This window comes from Oryx dammah, unplaced genomic scaffold (assembly GCF_014754425.2).
Source record: "Oryx dammah isolate SB20612 unplaced genomic scaffold, SCBI_Odam_1.1 HiC_scaffold_28, whole genome shotgun sequence".
In the NCBI taxonomy this organism is placed as follows: Eukaryota; Metazoa; Chordata; class Mammalia; order Artiodactyla; family Bovidae; genus Oryx; species Oryx dammah.
The window spans coordinates 99,928,272-99,951,902 of record NW_024070212.1 but is presented as its reverse complement, the minus strand read 5'-3'; the positions used below and the strand labels follow the sequence as shown (position 1 = coordinate 99,951,902).

Genomic DNA, 23,631 nt, shown 5'->3' with positions numbered 1-23,631 from the left:
AGAAGAAATATTCAAGCCAAAATAAACATAGGAAACTACAAAGGTAAACAAAGTTCAGTAGCTGGTATTCACCTTGAGGGCATTTTCTTTACCTGGGGAACCTGGGCGTTGGTTTGCAAGGGCTCCCTTGCAAAGAGCTTATGGGGGCAGAGGGAGTCTACCTAGAACATTCTCAATAAGGCCAGAACCCCAAAGGACTATGCCCACACCTAGAGGTGAATTAGAAATAAACCTTCCCCTCCTTTCCCTAACCTCTTTCCCTCAAACCAGAGGACTGCAAAGAAAATAAACTTCCTTAGTGCAATTAACCTTAGTGCTAAGTGGAAGGGGAGAAATCTCCCCTGAGAATTCTTAACTACAGGCGGGGCCCTCATTTGGTTTTGGAGACCAAAATTCACACTGTTTTAGAAGGCTGAAAAACTTCAAACTGGTTAATCTGTCATGGACATGGATTGCTAGTGGTTCCAGGCGACCAACAGAAGCTCTTTCTCCTCCTCTCCTGGGCTCTGGAATGCTCTCCTGAATTTGGGAATCCCTTCCGGGGTTGTTGGGGCTTCCCAGTGATTCAGTGGTATGGTTCAGGTGGTAAAGAATCTGCCTGCAAAGCAGGAGACCCAGGTTCAATCCCTGAGTCGGGACGATCCCCTGGAGAAGGAAATGGCTGCCCACTCTAGTATTCTTGCCTGAGAAATCCCATGGACAGGGGAGCAGGTAGGCTACAGTCCATGGGGTTACAAAAGAGTCTGGCAGAACTCAGTGACTAAACAACAAAAACAACCCAGGGTTGTCACAGGTTCTGGCCCCTATATGTTCTATTCTTAAAAAAAAAAAAAAAAAAACTTTAATTATTTAAAATTTTTATTTATTTTTGGCTGTGCTGGGTCTTTGTTGCCTTTGGGAAGACTTTTGCCTAGACGCAGCAAGCAGGGGCCACTCTTTGTTGCAGTGCTCGGGCTTTTCACTGCAATGGTTGGTTTCTCTTGTTGCAGAGCATGGGTTCTAGGTGCAGAGCTTTCAGTGTTGCAGTGCGTGGACTTTAGAGCTCGGGCTCAGCAGTTGTGGTACACACGCTTAGCAGTTGCTCCATGGCATGTGGGATCTTCCAGATCAGGGATCAAACCTGTGTCCCCTGCACTGGAGGTGGATTCTTAGCCACTGGACTACCAGGGAAGCCCCCTCATTTTTTTTAGAAAGAGGTGGACAGATTTTGAACACAGAATTTGTGGTCTTAACTCTCCCTCCATTCCTCCACCTTCCACAAGGATATTTTAGTATCAGGGCCAAGACCTTTCACACCCCTATGCACAGACCTGGAATCAGTACTTTATTGTGGCTTCCTGTTTCTCCTCCTTCCAAATCCCCCTTTCCTCCTTCAACGTATTATACTGTTGCAGGAAGGGGGACCCCCCTCCCAGGGCCCAAAAGAGGGATCTTGTCTAACCCTAGGAGATGAATGGTCCTTGGAGACACATGTGCTGACAAAGCAAGAGACTTTATCGGGAAGGGGCACCTGGGTGGAGAGCAGTAGAGTAAGGGAACCCAGGAGAACTGCTCTGCCTCGGGAATGGCAGTCTCGGTTTTACGGTGAAGGGATTAACTTTCTGGGTTATCTTTGGCCAATCACTCTGACTCAGGGTTCTTCCTGGTGGCACACACATTACTCAGCCAAGAAGGATGGCAGCGAGAAGGATTCAGGGAGGTGGTAGGACCTGTGGGGTCTCCTTTTGACTTTTCCCGAATTTTTCTTGGTGGTGGTGGCAGCTTGTTAGTTTTGCATTCCTTACCACACATTGTGCGGTAAAATAAGTCATGCAAATAGTTACTACGGTGCCTGGCCAGGGTGGGCAGTTTCAGTCAGTGTTTCCCCTAACAATACTATAGACATATTTTTCTAAAATGTAAATTCAATCATCAGCGCCCACTTGCAACCTCATGGTGGTTTCACATCACAGTTAGGATAATGTCTCAATTTGTCTTTCCAAGCTCATCGCCTTCCTCATCCCCTCCCCCTTCCTCCCCCTTCCTCCCCCTCACAGACAACCCCCTTAAAGTGAACACAGCTAACTAACTGTATTTCAAACATTTTCTTGATAAAGATTTGTTGAATGACTAGATTCCCACTGGACTCTGCTTACCAGCTAATCAAGCCTCCTCCTCCCCAGCCTCTTGCTGTTGCTATTCAAGCTAAGATCAAGTTTCTCCTCCTCAGGGAAGCCTTCATCCACCTCAGGCCTCAGTGGCTTCCTCCACTGAACACAAGAACAGAGGTCCTTTCCTTTTTTATTTTATTTTATTTTTCCACTTGAGGCAGAGACTGCTGGCGACTTGGGCCAACCAGATCTGTGACTGATCTCTGCTACCCTCGCTGTGTGTCCAGCGAAAAGATAAGCTCAACTTTCCTCAACTTCGGCTTCCTCATCTGAAAATAGTGAATGAAAATGCCCACCACAGAGTTGCTGCCAGAATTGGACTTAAGGTATGCAATGTGCTGTTCCTTGCGCTTAAATATAAGCTATTTTAATTACTCATAAAGACAAGTTGCTTCCGAGAACCTAATGAAATTCTCCAAGCACTGTCCATGGTAAGTAGTTTCCCGGTTGCTCGCTGGGTGGCCCTGAGAAGCCATCCTTTTTTATTCCTGAGGCGCGCCAAGCCCCTTTCCTCCTCGGTGTTCTTCTCACGACAGTACCCTTCCTGGGACCGAGGTCTTGCCGCCAGGGGAGCACCAGATTAACCTGTGTCCCCCCAGCCCCTCAGTCCCCTCCCAAACACACACCTTAACCTCCAGCCTGGCTTCCCAGCTCTATCCCACCGGCCCCTAGACTCACGTCCTCTTAGGAAGCTGCCCCGCAGCGCCTCTCGCCGGTCGAACTTGGCCGCAATAGGCCTAAGGCTTCCTGGGCTCGGCTGATCCCCAGCCCACGCGCTCCCAGCCTCCGCCGCAAGGCACCGCCTTCCCGCTGGGCGCCATGCGGACTACATTTCCCAGGGTGCGCAGCGGCGGGGCCTTAGCTCGGGTGGTGGGGAGGGGGGAGCCTCAAGCGGCGCGCCGTTCCGCGGCCTGCTCAGGCGCGCGCGGGCAGGCGCGAGGATACGAGAGGGGACCCGGAATGAGTTTCCGCGCAGTTCCGCCGGGCCGCGCCGGGCTGTGCCGGCCGGGTGGGGCCAGGGCAGGCGCGGGTCCGAGGGGGACGGCTTCTGAGTCGGCGGTGCCGCGGACAGGCGCTCGGGGCAGCCCGTGCCTCGCTGAGGTCCCCGCCCCGTCCCGGCCGGGCCGGCTCGCCTGTCAGTCACTGGGGCGGAGGCAGCGGCGGTAGCAGGGCCGGAGACGGAGGGTGAGAAGAGCGCGGGCCTGGCCGAGCCGAGGGGACCTGCCACAGCCCCTTAACTCCACGGACTCTTCGCCCGAGATTTGCGAAGCTGTACCCCTGCGCTTCGTTGGACGCCTCCGTAACCCGCGAAGGGCTCTCTCCCCCGTAACCTCCCACCCCCGTGACCTCCTCCTAGAACCCGAGATCTCACTAGCGTGTTGTGGTACAGGCCATCGACCCTGTGACCCCTTGGTTTTCCCCAGGCCTCGATTCCCTATGACTCCCTCTTCATAGATTCTGGGGACAGAACCCTGATCTACCATCAGGACCCCCGCCTGCAAACTCCTCACTGACGGCTTTCTCCTAGGAGTTCCCCTCAGTGGGTCTCCTCCTAAGAGTACCCCTTTTGGCCTCTGGCTAGCCCCCCACCCTCAACCGAGGTGGGGCGGCCTCGGCAGCCATGCTCGCCTTGGGACCCCTGTCACCCCACCACTTCCTGGGCACCCAAGCCGGAGTCTAGCAGGGGGCCAGCAGCCAAGAGGCTGGGGCAGGAGACAGGCCACGGTCCACCTCCCTGCTGGGGAGGGAGCAAAGATGGAGCGGCGGGAGGAGCAGCCGGGGGCTGCAGGGGCTGGAGCAGCAGCACCAGCCTTGGACTTCACGGTGGAGAACGTGGAGAAGGTATGAGGGCCCTGGGGAGGGGCACTCCAGTGACAGAGCAGAAGTTCTGGGGACTGACTCTACTGCCAGGGCCCAGGCCTGGGCTGGGTGCCCGCTGGGATGGTGCCTCCAGAGCACCTGGCATTTGCTGTCTCTCTGGGCCAGCCGGCAGCAATGCAATGGTGTCTTAGGCTATTTTTGGCCTTCCATAGACACCGGTCCTCTGTGGACACGCTAGGGTCTTGGGATGGTCCCTCCAGGGTGCTTATGGCTTAGACCCTCCAGCCAGACTGGCTACTCTCCAGCTCCATGGGAAATGCATGAGCAGTGCAGTAAGAAACCAGGAATGAGAGAGACTTGCAGCTCAGTCCCCAGAAACCAGAGTGATGCCGAGCCATCCTGGCCCTGTTTGGTTGAGCAGGGGCTCAGAAAATTATCTGAAACTAAAACAATCTGGGTTGTATTTTCACTTTTCCTTGGAGAAGGGTCCTTCGGTTATTGGATGGAGGCCAGACCACTCCCGGGCAGACGGAAGTAGGGCTGGCCCCTTGGTTTTGTGCTGGATCCAAAGGGCCTGGTCCTGCTGGCAGCTTCAGGGTCCTTCCCTACTCACCTGCCCACATGGCTTCCTGCCATGGCACTCTCAGGCTCCCCCACTGCTCAGTCTGTCTTTTTCAAACTGCTTCTCTATGTCTTTGCTGGGTTCTGCCCCCAGAAACTGGGAATGTAGAAATACTTTCCACCCTGGGGTGGATGGGGGAGACAGGGCTATCGTGGTGGAAAACAGGGAATGGTTGCAGATACTCATTTGTTATTCTTGAGCCCCGTTTACCATACCCAGTGTTAAGGATGCATCTTTCTGCTTCTGTTCTCTGCCTGCCTCAGCATCCCAAGGGTCAGTGGCCATAACTGGCTGTCAGGGGTACAGACAGGGCTCAACCTACTTGGATGGAGCCTGCTTAGGGGGTGAGAGTCCTGGCCTCACTCATCCACCACTTGGGGCTGGGCAGTGTTGGCATGGTGGCGCACTGTTCCATGTGCCTCCAGGGAAATAAACCACTGTTTTCCTACTGTGTGAAGTCCTAATGGAATTGGGACCCTGGGGATTTAGCTAGTTGAGAGCTCCAGGCTAGGCATTTGCCAGGGCTGCAGGCCAAGACTTCTCTGGACCAGCTTTTGGACCCTCTTGTATGCTCTCTGAGGAGTGTTCTCACCCTCCCTTCCAGTTTGTCTTTGCCCTAGGGCTGCCTGGCAAAGTCTTAGTCCTGCTCAGATTTCACAATGGCTTTGGTGCCAGCATCTGGAGTGACCTAGGGATGATCCTGGGGGAGCTAAATGGAGCTGTTGGAGTAGATGAGAGCAGCTGTGCCTGGGAGGGTTGGAGGCGGGGGGTGGCTCAGGCTGTTCCATGCTCTTCTCAGGCTTAGCTTCTTCCTTATGGAGCCACTCCTTCCACCTGGGCCTTGCCCTTTACCTCAGGTGCTTTTCCTTTGGGGAACTTGGCCTCCTCTTTTGCTGCTTCCCTGCAGAAGTTCACGCTCCTAACCCCTAAGGTTTTGCTATAAAGAGAAGAGGCTATGGTGGAGTGTGGGCAAGTTCGGGCTCTCAAGATCCCGGCCGGACCCCAGGTCCATGAAGCACTGCTGAGCCTGAGCTCTCCCTTCCCGCTCAGCCCCCTGGTCAGAAAGAGAGGACAGTTTTGCAGGACCGAGTCATGGCCTGTGTTGTGGGCTCTGGCAGGACCAGAGTGGCCAGCACCTGCTCAGTCTTGTGCTGTCCTGCAGGCGCTGCACCAGCTCTACTATGACCCCAACATTGAGAACAAGAACCTGGCTCAAAAGTGGCTGATGCAGGCCCAGGCGTCCCCTCAGGCCTGGCACTTCAGCTGGCAGCTCCTGCAGCCGGACAAGGTGCCTGAGATCCAGTACTTTGGGGCCAGCGCCCTACACATCAAGATCTCTCGCTACTGGAGTGACATCCCTACTGACCAGTATGAGAGCCTAAAGGCACAGCTCTTCACCCAGATCACCCGCTTTGCCAGTGGCTCCAAGATTGTGCTGACTCGGCTGTGCGTGGCGCTGGCCTCGCTGGCTCTCAGCATGATGCCCGACGCTTGGCCATGTGCTGTGGCAGATATGGTACGGCTGTTCCAGGCCGAGGACTCACCGGTGGATAGCCAGGGCCGCTGCCTGGCCCTGTTGGAGCTGTTGACAGTGCTACCCGAGGAGTTCCAGACCAGCCGCCTGCCCCAGTATCGCAAAAGCCTGGTGCGGACCAGCCTGGCAGTGGAGTGTGGGGCTGTCTTCCCGCTGCTGGAGCAGCTGCTGCAGCAGCCCAGCTCACCCAGCTGTGTGCGTCAGAAGGTGCTCAAGTGCTTTTCCAGCTGGGTGCAGCTGGAGGTACCGCTGCAAGACTGCGAGGCGCTCATTCAGGCTGCCTTCGCGGCTCTGCAGGACTCAGAGCTCTTTGACAGCAGTGTGGAGGCCATTGTCAATGCCATCTCACAACCTGATGCCCAGAGGTGAGCCGGTCCCAACCTTCCCGGAGATGGACAGCCTGCTTGGCCAGCCACACATCCATCCATCCATCTGTTCAGTAAACACTAATTGAGTACCTACTACATGCCTGACCCTATGCTGAATATACAGCAAGGAACCAAACAAGACATGGTCCTTATCCTTGTGGTTCAGAGAGGGAGACAAGACGTTAGACAACAAACCATCCAACGAATTATTCAATGAAAATATTGACTCTCCCTTCTCGTCCCCTCAGTCACCGAGTGCTGGCTGCTCTGCTCCATATCTTTTCCATTTCCACTGCCCCCCACCCTAGTGTAAGATGCCCTCATCTCTTTCCCCAGATTACCTAGGGGATTCCTCACCAGTGCCCTGGTTTTCACACTCGTACCTTTCATTGCCAACCCAGCACCCAGAGAAATCTTGTTAAAGATGAGAGTCTCATCTTTCCTTTCTGCTCAGAAATCCCCAGTGGCCCCACACTGCTCTTAGGATAAAGTTCAGAATTCTCGATGTGATTCACGTGGGCGAAGCACAGCATGGCACCCCCAGCCTCGTCTCGAGCCGTGCTACTTCCTTTCTTCACTCTCACACAAACCTTTCAGTTTCCTGAGTGTCCCAGGCTCCTTCCAGCCTCCAAGCCATCACATGTACTTGTCATATCGTAGTTGCCTGATCTGAAACTTCACTTCCTTGGGAAAGTCCTCATGATTTTTAAGACTGTTTGGTCTTCTCTGTTTTTTCTCAGCGCTACCAGTGTTTTTCCTTCTTAGCCTGTAACGCAGTTTCATTATAAATTAATGTATGTCTCCCCATTAGCCTCTCAGCAATGAGAGGACAGGCTCTCTGTCATTTTATTTTGCCACGTTGTGCCTGGCAGCACTTGGTAGCATTCATTATTTTTTAAACAGAGGAAAAGTAGGAGTTCCCTACTTGGTGAGGGTCAGGGGTGGGAGAGGGTGGAAGGGGAGGGAGTGTTCCAGGCTTCGGGAGATACAGCAGGGGCAAAGGCATGTAGTGGGCAGCACCACCATACACTCAAGGACCCAAAACAAGGTGAGTGTAATGAGATGTTTCCTCAGGAAATGTTGCTTGAGCGTCTGTTTATGTGTGGGGGTCTAGGCTGACCACAGGAAGCCTAAAGATGGATAGGTTGGTTTCTGCAAGTCAAGAGCTCAGAATCCAGGAGACACATGGATGGGCAAGTACAGCCTACGTGAGGAGTGCTCTAATGGAGGGCGCAGAACCGAGAGGAGGCATTTAACCCAGTGTGAGGGTACGAAGGGTTTCCCAGAGGAGGTGCCAACTGACCTGTGCTTTGAAGGCTGTGTAAGAGTTAGCCAGATGGAGGTGATGGATGTGGGGAGGACAGTTCAGACCGAAGGAAGAGCCCAAGCAAGGAAAGGGTGTGAGAGAGCCTGGTGAGTGGGTATGATTAAAGAGCAAAGTGTAAGGGCCAGTGGTAGGAGATCTAGACTCAGATCATCAAGGTCTTGTTGACCAGGCTTAAGATTTTAGTCTTTGTGCTGAAGAGGATATAATAAGAGAAAATGGTGTGATGAGATTTTTGGTATACGTTGGATTGGCTGTGGCAAGCCTGGAAGCCTGATACTTCACATTTCAGAGAAAAGGCTTTGAGAATGCTCAACAGAGCCAGAGGGGGAAATACCATTGAAAGGGATGGCCTGGGGAAGTGGTTGATGGCTCTAGCTTTGGCATTAGTCATGTTTGAGTTTGAATCCCAAATAATTCACTTCCTAGATCTGAGACCTTGGATAAACCACATTTAAGCCTCAGTTTCTGTTACCAGTAAAATGGATCATTATACAGAGTTTAAATAGAATAATGTTCCCAGGGCCTGACCCTGGTATTCTGGGAATATTTTGGTATGAAGATTCAATAAGAGAATGTTTCTGAGAGCTTTAGCATGGTTCCTTGACATCGCATTAATGGCGGTTACTAGTATTTGGTATCACGATTGCTTTGGCAGTTAGTATGAGCCCTTTCCCATGGCTTCTCAGCTTTTCCAGTTTAAGGTGGTACCAAGTCCTAGGTCAAGGCCTTTCTTGGCTGGCTAGGCTCAGACAATTGGTGGCTAAGGGGAATTGGCAGGGCCAATGCGTGGGTGATGTGAGGTGTCCTTGGATACACCCAGGTTTACCCGCCTAGCCAGTCTCGAGGGCTTTGGCAGGTAATTGATGCCTCTGCTCCTCTGAACGAATGAGCAAGCAAGGAGCCAGTGAGGGAACCTATAGCCTCCTGAGCGCCCATTGGCTGCAGCCCCCTCGGTTGCTTAGCAACTCTCCCTATTTTCTCAGCTCTGCTCCCAGAGCTCTAATTGCAGGTCTGGGCTGGGCTCAGTGTGAGTGGCAGCCAAGGAGTCCCAGCAGCTCTGCCCCGGCAGCTCAAGCTGACCAACAGGAGCCAGGCCTTTGGAACCCAGGCTCAGCTGTGGTTTAAAGACATCCTCTCTATCTCCCTCCCCCAGACCTAGAAACCTTGAGGCCTCAGGTGCATCCTATTTGCTCACAGGTCTCAGGCTCAGGTGTCTGGGTGGTAGGAAATCAATGCAAGAGTTGCCCCTATGGGTGGACTGCATCCAGCCTGGAGTCAGTGTTTGGGCTTTGCTCTGTCTAGTCCATTTCCTAACTTTGGCTTGAGAAAGTCACCTTCAGTGGCTTTGAATTTTGGGTCATCTAGCCATTCCCCAGGTGTCCTGACGTTGGCTCTCTCCTTGGCTGAGCTTGCACTCAAGTCACCATTTTCCCACCCTATCCACAGCTGCTGCTGTTTGCCTGGCGCTCTCTCTGAAAAAGATTTTTTCTTGAGATTTGTTTTTAATCCTGGGAAAGCTTTTTGCTGGGGGGCTGGAGAAGGGAAAAAAGATGAATTAGACAGGCTCATGGGAGCTCCCATCAGTTAGAATTTGAGATATGTGTTGAGATCTGCATAGATCCTTTGAGGAAATTCAGGTTGGGCCCTGAAACAGAAGCAGATCTATAGCAGTGCACGGGGCTGTCTTAACCTGGAATCTGTCACTATTTGCTCTGTGACCTTGAGTAATGCTCTGAGCTCTACTGGGCTATATTGTCCTTGATTTATCCTGTTATGAGGCAGAGATGAGACAAATTAAGAACTTTGATTCCCTACTGTGTACATGAATTTTGAAGATGGGAGGGAGCCCCGGAATTCAGTGAGGATGCTGTGGGGGTAGGGCACTACCTTCTGCTGCCATCTCAGCTACTGGGCAGCTCACGGCCACGGCCTTGGCCCTGCCTCTACTCATTGTGCCAGAGTCTGGCCTGAAGGTGCCCTTTGTCTTGTGGTGCAGCCTGTGTCAGGGCCATGAGACAAGCCATCCCCACTGTCTCCAGGCCACACCCTCTGGAGCTGTCTCTGGGCTGCGGGTAATCTGGTATGAACGCCTGGTCCCACCAGAACTGGGATGTGGAAGCCAGCATCCCGGACTGGTTGCCTCTTGTCCTTCTCATCCTTTGCCTAAGGTTATCTTGCCAGGGCTACCACCTAGCAAGCTGCTTGGGGCAAGTCCAGATAGAACTCCTTCTGGATCTTCAGTACCACCTTCCCTCCGTAGACTGCTATGGTGACACCATGATTGGCAGTAGAGGGATCCCCCCTGAGAGCATCACTTCCTCTGCTTAGTCTCGTCTCCACAGAGCAGGCAGCTGGGGATGGAGCTAGCCTTCTCTCAGTCTCCTTTGTATACTCTGCTTCCTCTGCTCCTTCCTTAGGGATCACTGTGCTTCAGTGCTCTGGCTCAGACCCTCTTTTCTTATTCAGCACTTATGCATGCACACATGCTAAGTCGCTTCAGTCATGTCTGACTCTTTGCGACCCTACGGACCATAGCCCACAAGGCTCCTGTGTCCATGGGATTCTCAAGGCAAGAATACTGGAGTGGGTCGCCATGCCCTCCTCCCATTCGACACTTAATTCTTGGGCACTTTCCAGCTATTCCCATAGCTGTTTGCTGATGATTCCAAAATCTACATCTCTTGCTCTAACCTCTCCATGGGGCTTCAGGTTTCCATATCCAGTTCTCTCTGGACACTTCTACCTGCCTCTTTCCCTGGGTACCTCTGATTCAATATGCCTAACGTTGAACTTAACACCTTGTGGCCTGCCATTAAATTTATTACTGTCCCCATCCATCCTTTCTCCAGGTCTCAGTAAGTATTTCCACCAGGGAGAGTTGTTCTTGACTCTTAGCCATCCTCCTATCCCTGTTTTGTCTCTGAGTTCCCTCTGAGTTCATTCCCTCCCTAACTGCCACCAGACTCCTTAGGAGTTAGGATTTGGTGGCGGGGGGTGGGGTGGAGGGTGGAGGTGGATGCTCTCGGGAGCTGTTGCTGGCTCCTGAAGTCTTTAACAAGACTCTTCAGCATGCGTTGCCTGTTCTGTCTCCTGTCCTCATTCAATCTCCCCTGATACTGATGGTATTAGTTTCCTACAGCTGCCATGCTAAGGTACCACACCCTGGCACACGCGACAGAGATTTATTGTCTCACAGTTGTGGAGCCTGGAGGTCTGAAATCACGGTCTCAGCTCCCTCTGAAACCTGTAGGAGCACCCTTCCTTGCTGCCTCCCAGCTTCTGGTGCTTTGCTGGCAATCTTTGGTGCTCTCTCAGCTTGCTGCATAATTCCAGCCTCTCCCTTTGTTGTCACATGTCACCCTCCCTGTAGGTCTCTGTCTTTACATGGATGTCTTCTTTTAAGAACATCAGTCGTATTGTATTAGGGCCACCCCCTCCTCTCTGATCTAATCTGCAGTGACCCTGTTTCCAAATCAGGTCACATTCTGAGCTACTAAGGTTAGGGCTTCAACACGCCTTTTTGGGGGAAACATAATTCAATCAATAGCTGTCTTATTCTCTGCCCCCCCCAAATTTATTTGTCCTCCCCTCATGCAAAACACATTCGCCTCATCCTAACCTCCCTAAAAGTCTTAACCATTCAAGCATCAACTCTAAGTCCAACTGGAGGACACAGGTCCAGCTACACGTACCTTTTTGTATATCCTTTCCAGAGTTCTCCTGAAGGTCTCTGACCTAAAGTTATTCCCAAATTGGGCAATGTCAAACCTGCCACACAGGCTTAGCCCCTGACCTCTTTCTTGCTTTGCGTTTGATGTGGAAAGGGGGCTTTGATGGACAACAGAGAGATTGTGACTTTCTCCCAAAGCTGGCGGGGGATGGGCAGACAGTTCTGATGCATCTCCTCACCCTCTGCCTCCAGGTACGTGAACACACTCCTGAAACTCATCCCACTGGTGCTGGGACTGCAGGATCAACTGCGACAGGCAGTACAGAATGGGGACATGGAGACCTCCCACGGCATCTGTCGCATTGCTGTGGCTCTGGGCGAGAACCACTCCCGGTGAGGACAGGGGCAACTGCAGGTGGGATAGCAGGGCCCTCGAAGAAGTAAGGGAGGGGGAAGGACCTCCCCATGCCTTCTCCCTCCCAGGGCCTTGCTGGACCAAGTGGAGCACTGGCAGAGCTTCCTGGCCCTCGTCAACATGATCATGTTCTGCACGGGCATCCCTGGCCACTTCCCTGTCAACGAGACCACCAGCTCCCTGACCCTCACCTTCTGGTACACACTGCAGGTGTGTCATGTGACCTTCAGTGGACCTGGGTCGTGATGGAAGAAGGGGCATCACGGCATCTGTGGCTAACTCTCCTCCCTGGTTCTCTCAGGATGACATTCTGTCCTTTGAGGCAGAGAAACAGGCTGTGTACCAGCAGGTGTACCGGCCAGTCTACTTCCAGCTGGTGGATGTGCTTCTGCACAAGGCCCAGTTCCCTTCTGATGAAGAATATGGATTCTGGTCCTCCGATGAGAAGGAGCAGTTCCGAATTTACAGGTGACAGTAGCAGGCCAATCCTAGCTCTAAAGGGAGTCCTGAGATAATGAAGGCAATGAGGGGCGGGGTCCAAGGCCAGGTTCCCTGAATCCTGGGCCACCCTTCTCTGTTCTCTAGGCACTTTGGCAGGGCTGTGAGGGAATCAGGGTGGGATCATGTGCTTGGGGGAGGCATCTAGGCAGTGTATAAGGCCTTCATCTGCTTCTTAGGGTGGACATCTCAGACACGCTCATGTATGTCTATGAGATGCTGGGGGCCGAGCTCCTCAGCAACCTCTATGACAAGCTGGGTCGTTTGCTCACCAGCTCAGAGGAGCCCTACTCCTGGCAGGTACCTCCCTAGCCTGATTCCCTCAGCCCTCCCAGATCTGTCACATCCTCCTCCTCAGCCAAGCCAGTGGCATCCTCTTTCCCCAGCACACAGAGGCCCTGCTCTATGGCTTCCAGTCCATTGCAGAGACCATCGATGTCAACTACTCCGACGTGGTGCCCGGGCTCATTGGGCTCATCCCACGGATCAGCATCAGCAACGTGCAGCTGGCGGACACTGTCATGTTCACCATCGGTGAGCCCTGGCCCACACCCGTGAGCACACCCCCAGAGCCACAGCACGCAGCCCCAAGCCGACCTGCTGGGTCCTGTGCAAAGTGGGAGATACAAGCGCACACACACAGTCAGAAACTACAACCAGTGGACTGTCCTGGCATGTCGAGGGGTCCTTGCTACAGTGCACTGAGCTGCAGTTCAGTGAGGCTAGTTCACTGCCACTGAAACAGTGCCGCTGGGCCTCTACCGAGTAACGCCTTCCCACTCAGCAGCAGTAAGGTCATGTTTGGGCCCGTGCGTGCATATTTGCCCATCCCATGCTCTGAACACGCAGCACTCTCTCTGTTCAGGGGCTCCGGCTCCAGCTCCACCCTGCCAGATGTGCCTGCCTTGCAGGGACCTGGCATACAGCCAGCCTGGCCTGCCTCAGATGTCTTCCCTTCTTCCTCCAGGAGCTCTGTCTGAGTGGCTGGCTGACCACCCCGTCATGATCAACAGCGTTCTACCCCTTGTGCTGCATGCCTTAGGCAATCCCGAGCTCTCTATCTCTTCTGTGTCCACCCTCAAGAAGATCTGCCGAGAGTGCAAGTATGACCTGCCGCCCTATGCTGCCAACATCGTGGCTGTCTCCCAGGTATCCCAGGGCCCTGGGCGCAGCTGGGCCTCAGGGCACAGTCTGCCCTGCACTGACACCGTATTCCTTCTCTTTATCCCTAGGATGTGCTGATGAAACAGATCCATAAGGTGAGTTCATAGGTTTCTAGGGCGCTCGGCTCTTTGAGGTATTGCGGGGATCCGAAGAAATCCCGTTTTCTGCCTTTGAGCCTTATTCTCGTTCTTGGCGCCTTCCCCAAGAGGCTCATTCTCCCCACCCACAGCCAGGCATGCCTAGGACTGACCCTCTGTTCTGCCCCACAGACGAGCCAATGCATGTGGCTGATGCAGGCACTGGGCTTCCTGCTGTCGGCCTTGCAAGTGGAGGAGATCCTTAAAAACCTGCACTCGCTCATCTCACCATATATCCAGCAGCTGGAGAAGCTGGCAGAAGAGATAGTGAGTGAACTGAGTGCGTGCGTGTGTGTGTTCATGTTGTATGTGGCCACAAGCAGCAGTGGGTCTCTGGGGCTGCCCTTTGTGTGGGCTGTGGCTTAGCTGCTGAGGGGTGGGCTGGAGCTGGCAGTCAGGGAGATCCAGAGCTTGGTTCCCTTCTCCCTGTAGCCTAATCCTTCCAACAAGCTGGCCATTGTCCACATCTTGGGGCTTCTCTCCAACCTCTTCACCACACTGGACGTCAGCCATCATGAGGATGACCATGAAGGCCCTGAGCTCCGGAAGCTGCCAGTGCCACAGGGACCCAACCCCGTGGGTGATGTTGTCATTGCCACTGCCCCCCCCACCCCCAACCCTGTGGGAACGTCATAGTCACCTCTGAACTCTATGGGTAATATTGTCATTGTTTCCCTGGCCCCGTGGGGCATGATGCATTTGGTCCTTTGACCCTGTGAATGACCCTCCCACTGGCCCCTGCTCTGTAGGGAGTGATGTCCTTGTCTCACTCAGTCCTGTGGGTGATGTTGTCTTTGTTCCTAGCCTAACTGGGGTGGTGCTATAGTGTTTCCTTCTCCCCGTGGGGGATACTGACATTATACATCCTAAGTGATGTAATTATGGTACCCTGTTTAACCCCCAGCTCTATGGGGCCTTCTACTTCAGCATTCACCGTCCTCTACAGGCACTAAGGGTGCTTACATACCCCACATGTAATAGTTCTTGCCTTTGAGTGGCTTTTGGTCTAGAGGAAATACACGTAAACAGATTATCACAAAGCACTGTGATAGGTGCTGTGGTAAGCTTGGCACAGGACATTGGGGTGACTACTTAGGAGCTGTTTAGTCTGGGACAAGCCTCAGCTGCCCATTCAACACTATGAACATCGGGATATCTGATGCTCATCTTATAGAACTGTGCTGAATACCAGGTATAGTCTTGATTAAAAGTACTTTGCATAATGTAAAACTCTGTACAGATGCGAGGGACTGCTTTAGTCATTATTCCAAGTACCCCTTCAGTGTTTTCTCCCGGAGAAAAGGTTAGCCACAGTATCCTGGTCCCTCTGTTTAACTCCCCACCCCAGTATCAGTCACCCTTTTGGCTCCAGACCAAACCAAAGCCACTGTCCTCCCAAAGAACCCCTCCTTCTTCTATGATAGTCATCATCCCTCCTTCCCTCACCTCCCAGGACCTCAGGCTGCTCTGCTCCACCATAAGCTGCCCTATCTACGCATCCCTTGGGGCTATCTACCCTAAGCCTATCTGGGTGAGACAATATCTCTGCTTCTTCAGGGGCTGGTCCATAGGCCTTTGGCACTAAAATGCTTTTACTGAGCAGAAGTAGATAGGGAGTGACTTTTTAAAAATATTACAAAGTTTTAATAGTCTTCTGAAGCTTTCAGTTTGAAGCTTCCTCTAAGATGATCCCTAGAATTCAGGGTATCTTTGATTCATGGGGATTCAGCAAAGTACTCCTTCCCCAGGGTCCTGTGTACCAAGTCTTCAGCATGCAGTCTGGGGTAATAGGTTTGAAACTCCTGGCCTACCTCCAACTACCAAGTAGTCCTTCTCGGGTGGGCGAGAGTGGTAGTGGGGGCACCTCACTTCTTCCTGTGTCTTCAGGTGGTGGTGGTACTGCAGCAAGTCTTCCAGCTTATCCAGAAGGTGCTGAGCAAATGGCTGAATGATGCCCAGGTGGTAGAGGTGAGTGCTGACCCTTGCCATCAGCCCCCATGGTGACTCTACTCAGAGATGGAGCTTCCACCACCTTAGCTTGCTATGATCTGGAGGAAGTGAAGGAGACGAATCCTACCCCATAGACACTCAGAATATCTGGGGAAGAAACTTCCTGGTGTCATAAGAAGTGCTCCACCCAAGGCTGTGATGCTGGGGCTGAGTGCCAGTCAGGGATCCATTTTAGCATCCAGAACCTGCCTTGGTTCCATCCAGTGCGGGCATTTCTCACTATTGTTGCTCCCTGAGAGGCCGTGGTGGAGATGTAAGGAGCTGGAGTTAAGTTACAGAGTTCTATCCTCAGCCCCTCTGAGAAGGGCCTTTCAGTCTCTTGCCTTCCAAGGTGAGGGTCAGACTAGCCTACCTTCCAGGGTTCACAGAGCCAGGCAGGGCTGGTGGGTAAAGACTCCTTTTTAGGCCTCTGTGCAGGGCCTCCATTCTGTGGCAGCCAGTGGTGACCTGCTGACCAGGCCCTGTTTGCTTTCTTCCCAGGCGGTGTGCGCTATCTTTGAGAAGTCCGTTAAGACGCTGCTGGATGACTTTGCCCCCATGGTGCCACAGCTGTGTGAGATGCTGGGGCGGATGTACAGCACCATCCCCCAGGCCTCTGCTCTTGACCTCACTCGACAGGTGGGCCTTCATCCCAGGCAGAGATCTGACCCAGGGATTGGGTGGGTAGGTAGAGTAGGGTGGATGGTTGCTCTGGCAGGAGTCCTCACCTGCATTCCAGGGACGCTGGCTTGCCCTGGTGGGCCAGGGCCTCCATTGACCAGCATCCCCTGCTTTGTTGCAGCTGGTCCACATCTTTGCTCATGAGCCTGCCCACTTTCCCCCCATCGAGGCCCTCTTCCTGCTCGTCACCTCCGTCACACTCACCCTCTTCCAGCAAGGTAGGTCCCGACCAGGGTCTCCGCTGCTGCCGCCACTGCCACTGCCTCTGCCTCCCTGACTGGGGAGCCACAGCTGCCCACTCTGTTCTCCTCTCGCCCCTGAGTTGCACATGGGTTTTGATGGGAAAGTAACGGGATCAAGCACAGCACAGCTGTCACCTTATAGATAGTTGACACCTTAGGTGGAAGTGGACAAGGGAGTGACTGAGGTCTTCTCCCGGGCTCAGGACCAGGCTGGGTGTGGGGCAAGGTGGGGCTGGAAGCTCTGAGGGGCTCGGAGCACCAGCTTGGCTCCATTTCCTTTGGCACAGAATGAAAGGTGGCAAGAACATGGGCTTCGAAGTCAGCTAGACCTAGATTCTAAGCTCATCACCACCGACTAGTTGTGTGACCTTGGGCAAGTCACATACCTTTTCAGAGCCTTTGTTTCCATATCTATGAAATAGAGATGTCAGACACTTGCTAGGACTGTTAATAGGTACTAAAGTAGCATCTTTTGGGCCCCTGGCTTGGGGGTTTTGCATATGATGTTCTCACAGAGTGCTGGTTCCTTTCCCTGCATTGAGACTCATTCCTTTCTAGGCCAGAAGCCTTTGGCTGTGATCCCAGCCCCCCAGTCACTACGGCCCTCTGCCTGAGAGAAGTTGGGAGTGGGGGGGCTCCAGGCTTCCCCTGCTGCCTAACCCAGGCTTCTCACTTGGAGAAGAAACAACGTTCCGTCAGCCTCCTGAGTTTTGCCTAGAGTCACGCTCACAGGCTTGAGGCTCACCAGGAGTCTTAGCTAGAGCCAGAGTGCTCTCTGCTTCTGTCCTCAGTATTTGGTCCCCTGATGCTGACCTCTGCTCTGGTGGACCGTGGGTTGTTTCCAGAGTGGGGAGAAATCTGAGCCAGAAACCGGATGTGGTCCTCCTCAGCCTCACCTCTCCCCACCCTCCAAGGCCACTGCTCCATCTGGATCGCCTCAGCAATCTTCTGACTGGTTTCCCTGGCATCTGCCCTTCTCCAACCCGTTCTGCACCCAGCAGCTGTAATCTTTTATAAGACACAAATCTGAGCACTCTTCCCTCCCTGGCTTAAAGCCCTTCCATTGCTCCCCGTCCTCCTCAGGTCCTGTTCCCACTGCCCTCCACCACGTGACATAGACCTGCGTACTTCTCAGCAGTCATTCCTGAATGGCTCCAGCAGCTCAGCCTCCCTGATACTTCCCGCATCATGTCCCCTCTGACCTCTGTGCCCTGCTTCTCTGCCTGGATTGCCCTATGCCCTTCACTGGGTGAGCTCTCTCTCCTCCATGCCTTACCCCTGCGTCAGTCCTCAGAAGCTTCTCTAAGGCAGAGCTGGGTGCTTCTGACCTTGCACCAGAACTGCATGGGCACGCACCGCTGATACAGCGTTGATCACACTCAGTAAGCAGCCTCCATGACTGTCTCCCTCCTTGGACTAAGCCCCTCAAGGGCAGGCTGGGGTCTCTTCCTTCTGCATCCCTCAGAACAAGGCCAGCAGAGAGCAGACACCAGACACTGTTGAAGAAAGGAGACAAGGTCTCCTTGCTCTTGAAGCCTTTCTTCCTCACTGTCCAGCCCACCTCTAGCAGGGCGGCTGCTGAACCTCAAACCTGCCATCTACAGGGACCCCAGGCTTGGGTACATTGGGCCTCACTTTACAGGACTTGATTACAGGACTTGAGTAACTTAGGGGGCCGGTGTGGAAGGGACAGGCTTTATCAAGGGCTTCTCACAGCCTGAAGGAAGTAGGGAAGAGATGATTATTGACTTGACAGTCGGGGAAACTGAATGTGGATGGCTTGCACAAGATCACACAGCTGTTTAGTGGTATCTCAGGCAGGAGTTTCCACAGCGTCTCCTCCTGAGAGTGGAGCAGCCAGGCAGGAGCTCCAGGCCATGCCTCGTCCTTGCTGAAGGTGTCATCAGAACTGGAGGCAGGATAGTGTCCAACATCCTACCTGTTGGGCTTGTGGGTTGTCTTACAGGACAGGATGCCCCCACTCACCTGCTTCGCTGTCCCAATCTTTCCATGCCTTCCTCGGGCTCTGCCCTCCCATTGCACTGTGGGTGACACACTGACTGGTCTCCCTCTTTCTTCGTATGTCCCAGTGGTGGGAGGGGGTCATCAGCCCTGAGCCTGGCTCTCTGCTGAGTCTGTGTCCATGCGGAGGGGTGTTGTGGGCGGGGCTCTCATTTTTGCCTCATCACGCAGCTCCTTCCCCTGGGCCTTGACTGGCCAGCCCCACAGCATATCAGGCACTGCCGAACCCGAGAAGGAGTCTTCTGGATTAAGAGAGCCCTGTAGATCCCTTTCTTTGGCCAGCCCAAGAGCAAGGAAGGGAGCGGACACCTGCTCAGACCATGATGCCCGGGAAGGGCTTTCAGCCAGGCCTCCCAGGGCAGTCCCAAGAACCAATCTCCCACCAGCCCTGCCCTCCTCTTGATGATGAGTGATGGGGAGGTATGTGATCGGAAGCAGTGTAGGGCCACTGCAGTCTGCCAGAGGCCACGACAAGAGTGTGGGGGCTGTTTGTCCAGCTGCACGGTGGCCAGCATCGCTCAAGCACTGCAGGGTCCCTGGGGGACTGGCCTGAGGAGGAGTGAAGAGTAGGTGGAAGGCCCCTTGGGGGGGAGCTGGGGCAGACCGTCCTTCACTTCGCCGTCTCTTTCTGTTGGGCTTCTCCCAGTTCATGGTTTTTGTATGTTTCGTTTCTTTATCTTGCTTCCTGCTGCTCATGTGCGCCCGCTGTCTCCCTGCAGGCTCTCAGTCCCACACAACTGTATGAGGTTGAGTTGCTGTTTGTATAATTTTTTCTTAAGTTCCATCTTTATTATATTTTAGGGCCCAGGGATCATCCTGATATTGTTGATTCATTTATGCAACTCCTGGCACAGGTGTGTTTTAGTTTTATTCATTCACGTTCTGTTCTCTCTCTCTCTCTCTTTCTCTTATGTTGGAATTCAATTTAAGCCTATTTTTAGCTTTCTGTTGACAAATTTTTTTTTTCTGTTCAGTTGAATAGAGTTTCTTCATCTGTTTCCGTGGAAGTTGACAACCCAACATCCTCCTTTAGTGCCCCTTTGCCTCAACTAGCTCAGTCCTCCACAGAGACCAGGGAGAGGCTGATCCCGAAGGGAGGGAGCTGGGCTGGCCTGAGGGGTGGGCGTGGGAGGGGGCGGTAACCGTCCGTGCCCAGCAGCTCCTGTGGGCCCGAAGTGACCGAAGAGCTCAGGGGCAGGACCGGAGTTGAAGGGCCTGGGGTTCACTGTCCCTGTGCTCCTGCGGGGAACTGCCTGCCTCAGTGCCCCCAGCCTGCTCTTGAGAGGTAGGCTGGGAGGAGCTCCAAGGGAGGGGCCAAGCTGAATGTGCTGCAGTGGAGCCCAGAGCTGGGCTATCGCTGGGCTGCCGGACAGGTCCTGCTGCTGCTGGGAGGTGGGGTGCTGGCTCCATTGCGAGATGTGTCTGGTGTGTGTTTAAGTGTCTCGGATCTGACTCGTGTGTTTTGAGTCCGGTTTGGGCAGGGAACAGAAATCACGTGGCTGCTGTGGACAGTATGTGTATTGTTCTGGGTGTCAGAATAAATGTGTAGCTGTAGTGAGCCTGTGCACTGATGCGTGTTGTGTGCTGACGGGCGCTAGACATGGATGGAGTTTGAGTGTTGATGTGTGTTGGAGGTATGTGTGTTGGGCTGTGGGAGTGCGTGTAATGGAGGGTAGGAGTATATATGGTAGTGGCGTGTCTGTATGAGGGTTGTATGTTTGGGAAGATACCTGTGTTGGGCTGTGGGAATGTGGGCTTAGTATGTGTGTCAGGGAGATCCTGTGAGTTGGGGGCTCCTATGGGTTGGGGTCCATGATGTGTTTCTTTGTTTAATCACTCCACAAATATATTTTGAGTGTGTTATACATGCTTGATCATGTGGTAGGTGCTGAGAATATAATGGTGAGCAAAAGCAGACACGGTTCTTGCCCTCTTGGAACTTACAACCTAGTAGAGGGGTGTAGGAGGAGTGGGCATGGACAGTGTGCTCTGGGCCTGGGTGGACATGTGTGTGAGGGTATATCTTTGGGGCGAGGACATTTGAGCGTGGGTGTGCGTGGGGAGAGTCTGCGTGCTAGAGAACTGGGGAGGGTGAGGGCATGGGTGTGTGGATATGGTTTGGGGATACAGGGTTGGGCGTGGGATGAATGTGTAGTGAGGCTGTGTTGCAAATGGGGAGAGTGGTGTATACAAGCGATGTGATTGAGGTGTGATAGAGGGTAAGTAGGGCGTTTTAAGTGAGGGGCCTGTGGGGCTGTTTGCGCTTGAGTGAAAATGAGGGAGTGGAAGGTATATGAAGGCTGGAGGGTTGGGGGTTGATGTGGAATGCACTCGGGGGCTGCTGGGGGACAGCAGTGCTTGATGACTGTGGGAGCTGTGCAGAGCATCTCCTATGACCTGAGGATGTGCCATTCGCGCCTTGGTACCACTTGGGGTGAGCTCTCAGCCCCTATACTCCATCTTCTTCCCCTGACATGGCAGCCCTGGCTCCTGGGCTGGGTATGAATGACAAGGGCCCGGACACAGGCTGTCCTGGGTGAGGTGGGGCCGTGGCTCCCAGGCTCCTGCCCTGCCTTTCCTCTTCCTAAGCTGGAGAGTGTCTGAGGAATGCAGGTGGGACATAGGAGGGGGGCTGTGAGCTGGGCTCCCTGTCCAGCTGCCATCTCTGCCCTGATAACAAATCAAGGGGGCCTCAACTGCCTCTGTGAATCAAAGTGAAGTCACTGCTGGCAACCTGGAGCCTGCAGGAGGTCTGGCCCTGTGGTGGGGGGTGGGGTGGGGTGATGTGTTTGCTCGGGGGTGACTGGGGCCCAGGCTGTATTATGACTCCCAGCCTCATGCACATGTGCATTCATGTACACATACATGTACATGGCGTCCCGTGGCTGCTCCCCTCCTGACATACTGAACTCTGGAGTGGTCTCATTCCCGAGATGGCTGGGTGGCTGGTTTTGGCAACCTTCACTTGTGGTGTGTGAGGTTGGGGCCTGGGTGGCAGGTGAGTGGGAGGATGATTCTTAGAGTCGACTAGGGCTGGGCTTACCAGCTCCACCTCCTACAGGCTCTGAAGCGGAAGCCAGATTTGTTCCTATGTGAACGACTGGATGTCAAAGCTGTGTTCCAGTGTGGTAAGTGGGGTGCCAGGTGGACAGGTGGGCCTGGGGCCCCCTCGGGAGGATTCCTGAGCCCCACCTGATCTGCCTCTGCCTCTCTCACAGCTGTGCTGGCCCTCAAGTTCCCCGAAGCACCTACTGTCAAGGCCTCCTGTGGCTTCTTTGTGAGTCCCGTGCTGACCTCCAAACCCTGCACTGTCCTTATACCCCGCCCACCCTGCCCAGGACTCTGTGGGGTAGGGGTGTGGTGTGCAGGCCTTGTCTCCAGGGAGATGGGGGAGAGAGGGGGGCTGACGGGCCTCTCCATCCTCTGTAGACAGAGCTGCTGCCTCGGTGTGGGGAAGTAGAACCTGTGGGAAAGGTGGTCCAGGAAGACGGCCGTATACTGCTCATAGCAGTGCTGGAGGTGAGACGGAGCGGGTGGGGCAGCAGGGTTTGGGGAAGGGGCGGCCCTCACTGCTGAGGCAGCTGCCCTCCTGGGAAGCTTGCATCTTGGTTCCCTAAGCTCCGTTTCTTCATCAAGTAAATGGCTGGAAGTTGTTAGGTTGCTGTGAGGATCAGCTATCGTGTGTCAAGTAGCACTCATTCGTCTTGTGCACTGTGGCTGAGGAACTGCCCGGGAGTGGGTGGTGTGGCTAGGCTCTCTTGCTGCAGACGGGGCAAGGCCCTGATGTGCTGAGAACCCATCTCCCTCAGGCCATTGGGGGCCAGGCCTCCCGCAGCCTCATGGACTGCTTTGCCGACATCCTGTTTGCTCTGAACAAACACTGCTTCAGCCTCCTGAGCGTGTGGATCAAGGAGGCACTTCAGGCACCTGGCTTCCCCTCTGCCCGCCTCAGCCCCGAACAGAAGGACACCTTCAGCCAACAGATCCTTCGGTGAGCAGAGCTGGCAGGGCCCGGGCTCGGGTCACGGGGAGGCGGAGGCCGTGGTGGGTGGTGATAACTTGCTCTCCCTTCTCTCCTTCAGCGAGCGAGTAAACAAGAGGCGGGTGAAGGAGATGGTGAAGGAATTCACACTGCTGTGCCGGGGGCTACATGGCACAGATTACACAGCTGACTACTGAGGGGCGCCCCGTCCCACCCACACCTCCTCACCCCTCCTTGTCCCCAAAGAGTAAACTTGAACCCTCACGGCACTGCTGTCTCTGCTTCCTTTCCACTGCCACCACCACCTGACTGGGTGACCTCAGATGACGTGGGGGAAGGATGGGAGGATGCTTGGACCCAGGCCTTGGTAGGGCATGATGGAGCCAACCTCTAGCTTTTAGAGTGAAAGGAGCTCTACTACAGCCAAGCTGCCTAGACTGGAGCCATCCAAATACTGCCCTTGTCCTTGGGGTAGGTGGTGACTGCAGTAGTGTCAGCAACCTGCCCCCAGATTAAATTAGTCCCAGTGTTTATGCATGCATGCACTTATTTAACCAGCGGTGCTGAATACTAGGCCACTAATCATGCCGTGCCTTGTTCTGTCTGAACAAAGGCTGATGTAGTCCATAGCAACCATGCTACTCACTAAACTGGGAGAATGGAACCAGTGAGGAAGGCTTCCTGGAGGAAGTTTCATTTCTGAGGGCAGTGGCAGGTTTCCTAGGTAAAGGACTTGGGGCCTTGGGCTGGAAGTGAGGTGAGGCTGGGCTCATTTGGGAGGGAAGAAATGGAGAGTGGCTTTGAATTCCAAGGTGGGTTTCTTGTGTGGGGTTATGGAGGCACCCAAACTTACACTTGGTTCAGGAGAGGTATAGAAAGCAGGGCTGAGTATGTGGGGGAGGAGGCATGGTGGCCCCCAGAGGAAGAGGAAGGCAAGCCCTAGTGTTGTCTGCAAACCCATAGCTCCCCACTTCTGTGGTACCTGACATGACGGGCAGGGCTTGGTCAG

At 54.0% G+C, this 23,631-nt stretch overlaps 1 protein-coding gene across 2 annotated transcripts; it reads left to right on the top strand.

Annotated features, from left to right (window-relative positions):
• Positions 1-1,599: 1,599 nt before the first annotated feature.
• Positions 1,600-22,891, top strand: IPO13 (importin 13). 2 transcript variants are annotated; one of them, XM_040231399.1, is made up of 20 exons: positions 3,289-3,992; positions 5,756-6,492; positions 11,745-11,885; positions 11,976-12,117; positions 12,209-12,375; positions 12,585-12,705; positions 12,792-12,939; positions 13,373-13,554; positions 13,638-13,664; positions 13,839-13,973; positions 14,139-14,282; positions 15,594-15,674; positions 16,197-16,334; positions 16,498-16,594; positions 19,442-19,494; positions 21,702-21,768; positions 21,859-21,917; positions 22,070-22,159; positions 22,450-22,631; positions 22,723-22,891. In XM_040231399.1, exons 1-20 carry the CDS (start codon positions 3,906-3,908, stop codon positions 22,817-22,819), a joined length of 2,895 nt encoding a protein of 964 aa, XP_040087333.1. In that variant the 5' UTR covers positions 3,289-3,905; the 3' UTR covers positions 22,820-22,891. The 2 variants fall into 2 exon arrangements, 1 of the variants encoding a protein (XP_040087333.1); XR_005719416.1 differs by lacking the exon at positions 19,442-19,494 and having other exon boundaries at positions 1,600-3,992.
• The last annotated feature ends 740 nt before the right edge of the window (positions 22,892-23,631 follow it).

Excerpts from the sequence above, each read along its gene's own strand:
- IPO13 (XM_040231399.1), top strand. The coding sequence starts at position 3,906 with ATGGAGCGGCGGGAGGAGCAGCCGGGGGCTGCAGGGGCTGGAGCAGCA. Across the intron at positions 12,118-12,208 it reads CCTTCTGGTACACACTGCAG|GATGACATTCTGTCCTTTGA; the intron begins GTGTGTCATGTG and ends TGGTTCTCTCAG. Across the intron at positions 19,495-21,701 it reads TTATGCAACTCCTGGCACAG|GCTCTGAAGCGGAAGCCAGA; the intron begins GTGTGTTTTAGT and ends CACCTCCTACAG.